Consider the following 11132-nt stretch of genomic DNA (forward strand, 5'->3'; position numbering starts at 1 on the left):
TCCTCCTTCCTCTTCCTCCTCCTCCTTCCTCTTCCTCCTTCCTCTTCCTCCTCCTCCTTCCTCTTCCTCTTCCTCCTCCTCCTTCCTCTTCCTCTTCTTCCTCCTCCTTCCTCTTCCTCTACTTCCTCCTCCTTCCTCTTCTTCCTCCTCCTTCCTCTTCTTCCTCCTCCTTCTTCTTCTTCTTCCTCCTTCTTCTTCTTCTTCTTCTTTTTTAAAGTAAGCTCTCTGCCCAACGTGGGGCTTGAACTCACAACCCTGAGATCAAGAGTTGCATCTGTTTCAACTAAGACAGCCAGGCACCCCTAAAGTTTTGCTGCTTAAGTTGTATGGTGTATCCATAATGTTTTTTTTACCCATTGTTTGTGGGGGGTTTTTGTTTGTTACATTTTTATTTTGGATAATTTCAAACAGAAAATAATTTCAAACAGATCCCAGCTCCACTTCCAGGATCCAGTCAAAGTTGGATGTAGCATTTAGTTGTCCTGTTGCCTTAGTGTCCTTTCATGTGAAACAGTTCATTAGCCTTTTCTGTCTGTCACGACTGTAACACTTTTCAAGAGTCAAGCCTGATTGTTTTTACAGTGACCCTTTTTTTATTCTTTTGCAATATTTTCCTGATCGTTTCCTCATATTAAATTTAGGTTTTACATTTTTCACAGAAATACTACATAAATGGTGTGCTCATTTTAGTGTATCACATCACAAGTTGATAAATCATACAGAATATTCAGGAAAATTGAACTTTAAAGATACTGTAGAAATAACTATTTTTATTTCCTTTTTATGTATACGAAAGAGTAATGTATGATAAATCTGAGCCTTAAATAGCTCTGTGATACACATCAAATAAAAATTCTAAGAAAGCATTGTCAATGTTTAAATGGCGGCATTTTTCTTTTTTAGTGTTATATAAAATAATGATGTTTTTTAAACAGCATCTTAGATTCAATTAAATATATTTTTAATTCCTTCTATTGGCTACTCTTCCATTACAGATGGTTAATGGTTTTAATGTTAAGATATATTTTTATGTTTAAAGTATAACTGTGGGGCACTTGGGTGGCTCAGTTGGTTAAGCATCTGACTCTTAGTTTTGGCTCAGGTCATGATCTCAAGATTTCGTGAATTTAAGCCCCACATCAGGCTCTGCACTGCAACACAGAACCTGCCTGGGATTCTCTCTCTGCCCCTCACCAACTCATGCTGTCTCTATCTCTCTAAAATAAACTTAAAAAAAAATTTTTTTAAGAATATAATTGTGAACAAACAGATATGGTCTTGTCTTTGTACTGTGATAGTTTTCTATTATTGCCGTAACATATTGCCACAAACTTAGTGGCTTTAAACAATACAGATTTATTATCTGGAAGCTCTGGAGATTAGAAGTCTGAAAGTCAAGGTATTGGCAGGGCTGTTTTCTTTCTGGAGGCTTTAGGGAAGATGTCACTTCCTTACTTTGTCCAGCTTCTGGAAGCTGCCTGCATTCCTTGGCTCTTGGCCCTGCACGCACCTCCATCTTCAAAGCTAGTAGGATAGCGTCCTCCAATCTCTCTCCCTTTGATTCTCTTACCTCCCTCTTTTATTTATAAGGATCCTTATGATGATTACATTGGGCCCACCCAGCAGTACACTTACATTGTGATCTCACCATCACAACGTCCTTAATTTAATCACATCTCCAAAGTCCTTTTTGCCATATAAAATAACATTTTCACAGGGTCTAGCGATTAGGATGTAGATACCGTCCTAGGCACATTATTCTGTCTACTGCACAGTCTGTCTTCATGGGATTTATACTCTAGAAAGTCAAATAGGGAATTACTGTAGGTTATGCCAAAAGTAATCAGAAGAAGCCAGGGAAGTAGGAGGAGAACATAGACATATTGGATCACAGAAACAAAGGGAATTCTAAGAGCATAGAAAAGTGCCCATTGGGGTTTACAAGTATTGGTTATTCTGGCAAGAAAAGTTTCAAGATAGTATAGTAATGGAGTGGGAATTCAGACTGAAGCGTGCTTAAAAACTTCAAAAAAGAGCTGAGAAAGTAGAAATAGTGATTGTAGGCAAACCTTTCAAAACATTTGGCTGGGAAAAAGAGACCATGGTTTCATTGCAAATATCCGTAGTGGTCTTTTTGTGTAAGTCTATTATGCAAGTCTCTACCAGAAGTAAATGGGTGATGAATTTTTTTTTTAAGAGAAATCATTTCACTTAATTCTGTTATTTTCTTTTTTTTAATGTTTTATTTTTATTTTTGATACAGAGAGAGACAGAGCATGAGGGGGGAGGGGCAGAGAGAGAAAAAGACACAGACCGGAAGCAGGCTCCAGGCCCTGAGCTAGCTGTCAGCACAGAGCCTGACGCGGGGCTCGAACCCACGAATGTGAGGTCTGACCTGAGCCAAAGTCGGAGGCTTAACCGACTGAGCCACCCAGGCGCCCCATGAATTTTTTTTAGTAAAAGAATGAGTATTTTTATAGCAGCAGTTCCATATCACTTATTTACTAAAAAATGTATAGTAGTTCCCCATTAACTCACAAGCATCTATATAGCTGAGCTTTTTACTCAAGGCCTTTCACTGTGTGTAATATCATCATACTTAATTTCTCTCATTATAATATCAAACGGAAAAAAGACAGTCTCTTCAATAAATGGTGTTGGGAAAATTGGACAGCAACATGCAGAAGAATGAAACTGGACCACTTTCTTATACACAAATAAATTAAAAATGGATGAAAGATCTAAATGTAAGACAGAAAACCATCAAAATCGTAGAGAAAAACACAGGCAGAAACCTCTTTGAGCTCAGCCAGAGCATCTTCTTACTAGATGTATCTCCGGAGGCAAGGCACACAAAAGAAAACATGAACTATTGGGACTTCAACAACTTTCTGCACAGCTAACGAACAAAATCAACAAAACTAAACTGCAACTTATGGAATGGGAGAAGATATTTGCAAATGATGTATCTGATAAAGGGTTAGATTCCAAAATCTATAAAGAACTTAAAACCCAAAAAACAACCCAGAAATGGGCAGAAGACATGAACAGACACTTTTCCAAAGAAGGCATTGAGATGGCCAATAGATACATGAAAAGATGCTCAGCATCAAACATCATCAGGGAAATACAAATCAAAACCATGATGAGATATCATCTCACATATGTCAGAATGGCTAAAATTAACAATGCAGGAAACAACAGGTGTTGGCAAGAATTTGGAGAAAGGGGAACCCTTTTGCACTGTTGGTGGGAATGCAAACTAGAGAACAGTATGGAGATAGCTAAAGAAAACTAAAAATAGAACTACTCTACATTCCAGCAATTGCACTATTAGGTATTTACCCAAAGGATACAAAAATCCAGTTTTGAAGGGCCACATGCACTCTGATGTTATAGCAACATTATCAACAATAGCTGAACTATGGAGAGAGCGCAAATTTCCATTGACTGATGAATGGATACAGAAGGTGGTATGTGTGTGTATACACACACATACATGCACATACATATGTACACAGTGGAATATTAGCCATCCAAAAGAATGAAATCTTGCCATTTTGCAATGACATGGATGGAGCTAGGATGTATTATGTTAGCAAAATAAGTCAGTCCAAGAAAGACAAATACCGTATGGTTTCACTCATATGGAATTTAAGAAACAAAACAGATGAACATATGGGAAGGTGATGGAAAAGAAGACAGAGGGAAACAAACCACAAGAGACTCTTAAAGATGGAGAACAAACTATGGGTTGATGGAGGGAGGGAGGTGAGAGATAGGCTAGATAGGTGATGGGTATTAAGGAGGGCACTTGTTCTGATGAGCACTGGCTATTGTATATAAGTGATTAATTGCTGAATTTTACTCCTGAAACCAATATTGCACTGTATGTCGACTAAAATTTAAATATAAAGTAAAAAAAAAAAGTTCTCTTATTATAAATCTTGTGCTCCAGCTGGGCTGGTCCTTTACATCTTTACTCCTGTTTCTTTTCTGCCATGGAAACGGGTTTCATATTTCTTCATCCTACTTTCCAGGAATCCGGCTTCACTGTCCAACCCCCTACAACCTCTTCTGTCTTAGAATTTCAGCAGCACTTATACATTTCTTTTATTCTTAGTTCCTGACACTCTACCTCAGACAGATGTGCTATAACAAAGCAATCACCTGATTTTCACTATACTCTACTTCAAAAGACTTCAGACTGGGAGAAAATGAAAGTGAGATGGTACATGGAAATAGAGTTTAATAGCAAGTAAAAGCCGATACTTTCATCTTTTTTCCCAGAACCTTCCCTAATTCTTTTTATTTTATTTATTTGTTTTTGTTGCTTTGAGAGAGAGGGTGCAAGTGAATGAGGGGCAGAGAGAGAGAGAATCCCATGACGAGGACACACACACACACACACACACACACACACACACACACACACACACACACAAAAGGAGGGTTCACCCAAAGTCGGGTTTGTGTTCACCTGAAACAGGGCTGGAGCTCACCCAATATGGGACTCAAACTCATGAACCTTGAGATCATGACCTGAGCTGAAGTCAGATGTTTAACCAATTGAGCCACACAGGCACCCCATTTCCTAATTTTTTTTAAGCCATAACACATGAACAAGAAATGTAAAATTAGGGAGATTTCATAATTATTAGCAGGTTCTCTGCATTTAATTTCATTGGCAAATAAAATTCCCTGGTAGTCTAATGGTTAGGATTCAGCACTCTCATTGGCAAATAAAAAGAAATCTTGATTAATTCTACTTAAATCATTAATAATTTTTTAGGAATACTGTAAGATAAACTGTATAGAATTATTATTGTAAGCACATTTTGATTACCTTCTTTTCTCTTTGAAGGTCCAAGGGATGTCCTTCATAGCAGCAGTTCTCATTCTCAATTTGGAAGAGGCAGACGCCTTCATTGCATTTGCAAACCTCCTCAATAAGCCATGCCAGTTGGCCTTTTTTCGTGTGGATCACAGCATGGTATGAACATTTGGAATGAATCGTGTTTTCCTTTGGTTGTCAGTTACTTAGTCTGAATGCTCTTTTGTGGGGGGGAAACAGTAATCAGAAGATCAAAATAATCCTATCTAAAATAAGTTTTTTATTGAATTACAGTTTTGCGAATGCTTGATGAAAGGACTCAGAAAGTGGTGCTAAGCAAGATTTTCTGTTAATTTGGTATGAGGGATTTAATTTCTTCTAGACTATACTCTTTAATAACTTTATTGATATTTCTATTTTTAGATGTTGAAATATTTTGCAACGTTTGAAGTATTTTTTGAAGAAAATCTCTCCAAACTATTTCTTCATTTCAAGTCTTATAGTCTTACACCAGACATATACTTGATAGACTGGTAAGTTATAATATACATAAAATATAATTAAAATAAAACAAAGGGGCGTCTGAGTAGCTAAGTCAGTTAAATATCCAGCTTCAGCTCAGGTCATGATCTCCTTGTTGCGGGTTCAAGGGCCACATCGGGCTCTGTGCCGACAGCTCAGAGGCTAGAGCCTGCTTCAGATTCTGTAGCTCCTTTTCTCTCTCTGCCCTTCCCCTGCTTGCACTCTGTCTCTCTCTCGCTCTCAAATATAAAGAAAATGCTTTAAAAAAAAAAAAAGAGCTTTTTGTGTATCTCCGAAACTAGAATAAATCTCATTTATAGAATTATACATCTAGGGGCGCCTGGGTGGCTCAGTCGGTTAAGCCTGACTTCAGCTCAGGTCAGATCTCACGTTCATGGGTTCGAGCCCCGTGTCAGGCTCTGTGCTGACAGCTAAGCTCAGAGCCTGGAGCCTGCTTCCGGATCTCCTTCTCTCTCTGCCCCTCCCCCTCTCATGCTCTGTCTCTCTTTGTATCAAAAATAAATAAAACATTAAAAAAATTTAAAAAAAGAAAAGAATTATATATCTAAAAACTCCTTCCCTTACAAATAGAGAAACTCTCACATTTTTTGGGGGAAGCATTTGATTAAGAACATGGACTTTGGGCCAAAATCAGAATCCCTTAGTTTGTATTTTAGTTTCTTTTCTTTTTTTAATTTTTTTTTAATGTTTATTTATTTTTGAGAGAGAGACAGCACATGAGGAGGGGAGGGGCAGAGGGAGAGGGAGACTCAGAATCAGAAGCAGGCTCCAGGCTCTGAGCTGTCAGCACAGAGCCTGATGCGGGGCTCGAACCCACGAACCACAAGATCATGACCCGAGCTAAAGTCGGCCGCTTAACTGAACCACCCAGGCGCTTCTAGTTTCTTATCTGTAAAATGAGAATAATAATACCTGTATTTTGAATTGGAGAGAGGGTGTTTTATATGGATTTTCTCAGTCAATGCCAGTAGATACACATACACTCTCAGAAAGAGAACCATTTCTTTATTATTCCTCACACGCAAGAGCTTGTGATAATTATGATAGTGTTTTGTTTTTTTTTACAAGGCTTTTGGGGTTTTTTTTTCAAGGCTTTATCCAGCCTTTTGACAGAAGAGTCATGCCTTATTTAGGTGCTAATGCCTTTTTTCAACTTTTCAATTATAGCTCTTCCTTGCTGAGGACTCTGGTGAACAGGAGCCCACTGATTATAGAATGGAGGGGTGAATTTTGCCAAAGGGATGGCACAGTTATCTTAAGATAGGTTGTTAGGAGTACATATGAAACATTAAAACCTAAATCCTAATAATCAAATTCAGTGGATTTCATGTAAATGATCCTAAGTTTTAATATAGAAAAATAAATAATTAATGGCCTTGATCAGATATGCTATCTTCTCAGTTGTTTGGGGCTCCTTTTATTTAAAAGTTATTTATAAAAACTTACTTATTTTTTTGTGTGTTCTCATCTGTTCCTACTAGGACCATTAGAGTTCCTCCGGGAAGGACTCAAGATAATGGGGGAGAAGAAAGGTTTCTCTGGGGGAGACCCAGAGGACCAAGATCAAATACTAATAGGGGGACGGGAGGAAAATACTTAATTGTCAGTCCTGAGGAATGTGAACAGGTGACAAACCAGGATCACAGTTGATAATAGGTAGCAGGATGGAACCAATAATGAGTGAGTACTGTGTACTAGAAACTTCCTAGATACTGATGGTGCCAGTCTCTCTCTCATTTTGAGCAGTGAATTACTATTCTCTGTATTACCAAGGGTATGCTTTTTATTGTGCAATTAAATGTGTTTATAGTGTAAGAAATAGACATGGATTTTGTTTCACTGCCTCTGTTGAACTTACTACATACAAATCCCAGAATCAATTATGTAAGAGAAGAGAGGAATAAATAAGTGGTAGTGCTAAAGCCTTTAGTTCCCTTCCTCAGGTTTCATCAGCAGTACCTCAAATAAACACAATCTTTATAAAAATGTATATTTTGTGGGTGCCTGGCTGGCTCAGTATGTAGATTATGCGACTCTTGATCTCAGGGTTTTAAGTTTGAGCCCCATTTTGGTTGTAGAGGTTGGTTAAAATCTTTAAAAAAAAAAAAATGTGTGCTTTGCCTAGGCAGCTTCAAGAAAAGTTCTCTAGCACCTACTCCCCTATTTCCCCAACCTGAATACCACTCTGAAGCACCACTGGATAAAGAATTACATGATCAGACATTGTCAGAAAGGATGGGAAAAACCGTTTTGGTGATTCTGTTGGGAGCGTATACATGCTCCAAAAGAAGTAGTAAGTAAAGTTTGGTAAAGGGGAAAAAAACAAAACCAAACAAAAAAAACCAGTAGATAGATATTTGTGGTAGGAGAAAAGAGAGAAGTCAGACATTATGGTTTTTAGGCTACTAAATACTTGGGTTCCTCATACAATAATAAGTAATTTTTATTGAGCATTTCTTAGGTGTCAGGCACTGTTCTAAATACTTTACATTTATTGCTTTAATTTTCAGAACAATCCTGAGAGGTAGGTAATATTATTCTTTGTTTACTAATGAGGAAGCTGAGGCACAGCACGAGTGGATGTCTTGCTCAAGGTAACACTACTAATGTCAAACTCAGACATTCTGCTTTCAGAGTACATGCCCCTAACTACTAGGTGATTTTGCCACTCTATTATGTATTAAGCCATATCTCTATGGAAGGTTGTAAATTCACATAATGTTTTTATTACTACTTTCCCATTAAAGTTTTTGAAAGGAGACGAATCTTATTTGCCTTTTTATCCCTAATTAAGCACTGTTCTTTTTATATAGAGGTGTTTAATGAGTGACTGAATAAATGAATGATAAATTTCAATGACTGTTTCCCCCCTAATTTTAGGATCTTCACACTGTATAGCAAATCACTACCACTTGATCTGGCCTGTCGAGTTTGGGATGTATTTTGCAGAGATGGGGAGGAATTTTTATTTAGGACTGGATTAGGAATCCTCCGATTATATGAAGATATTCTCCTACAAATGGACTTTATTCATATAGCACAGTTCCTAACTAAATTGCCAGAAGATATCACATCAGAAAAGCTGTTCAGCTGTATTGCAGCCATTCAGATGCAGAATAGCACCAAAAAATGGACTCAGGTAGAGTGACCTCTTCCTCCTCCTTCTAATAGATGTATTAAAACAATCAGTTGACTTCTTGTAAAGTAGTTACTTATTTCTCAAATGTTAGTGTTCAGTTAAGCATCAATTAAAAAATAACTTTTTACTTTGAAAGAGCAAGAGTTTAAAACAGATTACTCCTCTTTCACCTACCCAAACTTATGATTTTATTTTTATGTAAGTCCAGTAATGTTTTGAATTTAGTGAACTATAATCTACAGTGATCCAGTTTGCCAGAGTAATTCTGTAATTACTTTGGTATCTTAAGTAGACAACAACTGGATTAAACACCTACTGTGTGCTAAGTGTTTGCAGTAGAATATAATGTATGGTTTGTGGCTTTTTAGATGATGAATCTTGTTTAGGGACATTGGCCGTCTAAGTTAAGTGACATAGCATTATCCCATGCTCCTTGAATGATAGACAGTAGGCATCATAAGCTTATAATTTTATTACTTATGAAAATGAAATATAAGGATATTGGTTCCAAAAAAAGGGAATATTGGTCCAAAAACTGTTATAATACCAAACAGTAATTTCATGTTTGGCAAGTTATGAAAATCATAATCTATATACCATAAAACTGGATTGAAACAAGAGGATTTGAGAAAAGCAGTCTTCCAGGGGACAGAGTTAAATATATTAAAGGCTTTTCATGTTAATAAGCTATAGTTATTTAAATCTCTTAATCTGTGTGGTAGCTAATTTTGAGGATTAATCTTTCCTTTATATAATTTCCAGGTCTTTGCCTCTGTAATGAAGGATATTAAAGAAGGAGACAAGAATAATAGTCCTGCTTTGAAAAGCTAATCTTCAAAGTTAAGACTAATTGAAATATAAAAGATTTTTTTTTTGATAAAAGTTTTTTGTTTTCTATGTAAAAAGCATGGAAGAAAATGTTGGAGAAATCTGAAAGAATCAAGACATGGGAAACTGCTGATTTTGAAGTCTATGGCTGAAGTTAAGGAGATGAGTAACCGATTGACAGTATTAATAAAAAAGTATTTTGTAGAGAGAGCCATTTTACAAAGGAAAAAGTTTAAATGGCTAGTTCCTACTCCATAATTTGGAGTGAATGGTTTAATGCAATAAACTTTTTTAATAGCTTTGGAGATTATTCAAATTTTTACATCTTTTCTTTCTTAACAGTTACCATAAAAGCACTTTGGAGGTCAGAGCAGATTCTTAAATACTACTTTAACTTCCAAAATATTGTTTGAAATAAACACCTTAGTATAAATGTTATCTCCAGGTCCAACCTTTTGAAGATATTAGAGACCAAGAATAAGCAACTTTGATTATAAATTACTTACGTCACTGAAGTTGTTACCTTCACTCACAGGCTAGGGGAAATTTGGGTTTTCTGGGAACTGGAAGTACGGGTGGGAGCTTGCTTCACACTCGATTATTTGTTTTTCCACAATATCTTGTCTGTTTCTGAAGGGAATTTGTTTCTTAAGGAATTCCTGTCACTCAAAGAATTTTAGTCTTTTCTGTTTCTAGTCTAAGAAATTGTTCATCTAGTAATTTAAGAAAGCTAACTGATAGAAGGAAAGTTCTTTGCACTTTAGTGGACTGAAGACTTGATTTTGGAAGTAAGTCCATAAATATAAATGAGATTTTTCACTGTTAAGAGTAAAACATATGAATTCTGAGAGTTCTTAAATAGCATGCTACTTGGCAAGACGTTAAATTTTTTAGTTGAAATTCTTCACTGTCTGTAGAAACAAAATTTAATTCAGTTTTAAATTTGAAATCTTAATATGTAGCCAAGTCTATGACTTGTAAAACACTGTGCATAATTTTCTAATCAATGGAAATTTAAAAAAAGAAAGAAGTAATTTTTTTCTAATGAGTCTAACTTTGATCATATAGTAGATAAAGAAATTATTAATTATTGGTAAATTGATATGAAATTTATTATAATGTTTAATCCTTGAACCTAAATCACTTGAGTATTATAAGTGATGTCTGTATAACATTCTCTTTGATTAATAATTAGATGTACAGTGTGCTTTTATGTTGCAGTTTGGTTTAAAACAACACTTAAGCATACTATTTCTGGTAGTGGTATATAGTCTTCAAACTAACAAGCCTGAGAACCTTGTTAGTTCAGTGACTGCCTCTTTAGGAGTATGGGACCAGATGGTGTCCATATATTTTTACCCCATGGGTCATTCTAGCCTAGGGACCACTAGTGGAACCCTCAGAAGTTAACTCCTATCTTAGGAGCTTACTTAGTGGAAACTAGTAGTGTAATAAATATTGAGGGAGTATCCAGGGTCTTAATAGGTTTTAGAATGACATTTTAACTCTGGTAACTACTTCCTTGGTATTGGTGACACTGATAAGAGGGAATGTAACCCCTGGCAGTAATCTCATTGAAGTTATACTACCTGCCTAAATTTAATCTTACTTTTGTGTATTTGTTTCCTGAGTTTGACCTCAATTACTGTATTACTTTTTCTCATTTTTATTACTGTACAGTTTCTTTACCTTTTGAATATAAATGTGTATATAAAATGTAAATACAAGGAATTCACTAAAAACCACTATTAATAATTACTGTGTAAATAAAACTTGTAAGCAGAGTAA

The 11132-nt window shown here is 36.1% G+C and overlaps 1 protein-coding gene across 1 annotated transcript in view; it reads left to right on the plus strand.

Moving 5' to 3' along the window:
• Positions 1-11132, plus strand: part of TBC1D12 (TBC1 domain family member 12) — a 69996-nt gene extending 58864 nt beyond the window's left edge. Inside the window, exons 9-12 of the mRNA XM_029932251.1 lie at positions 4865-4993; positions 5258-5367; positions 8258-8516; positions 9279-11132. Coding sequence (XP_029788111.1) covers positions 4865-4993; positions 5258-5367; positions 8258-8516; positions 9279-9347 — 567 coding nt within the window. The 3' untranslated portion in view covers positions 9348-11132. The remainder of the gene's footprint in view (positions 1-4864; positions 4994-5257; positions 5368-8257; positions 8517-9278) is intronic.

The sequence above is a fragment of the Suricata suricatta genome, chromosome 2 (genome assembly GCF_006229205.1).
Source record: "Suricata suricatta isolate VVHF042 chromosome 2, meerkat_22Aug2017_6uvM2_HiC, whole genome shotgun sequence".
Taxonomy (NCBI): domain Eukaryota; kingdom Metazoa; phylum Chordata; class Mammalia; order Carnivora; family Herpestidae; genus Suricata; species Suricata suricatta.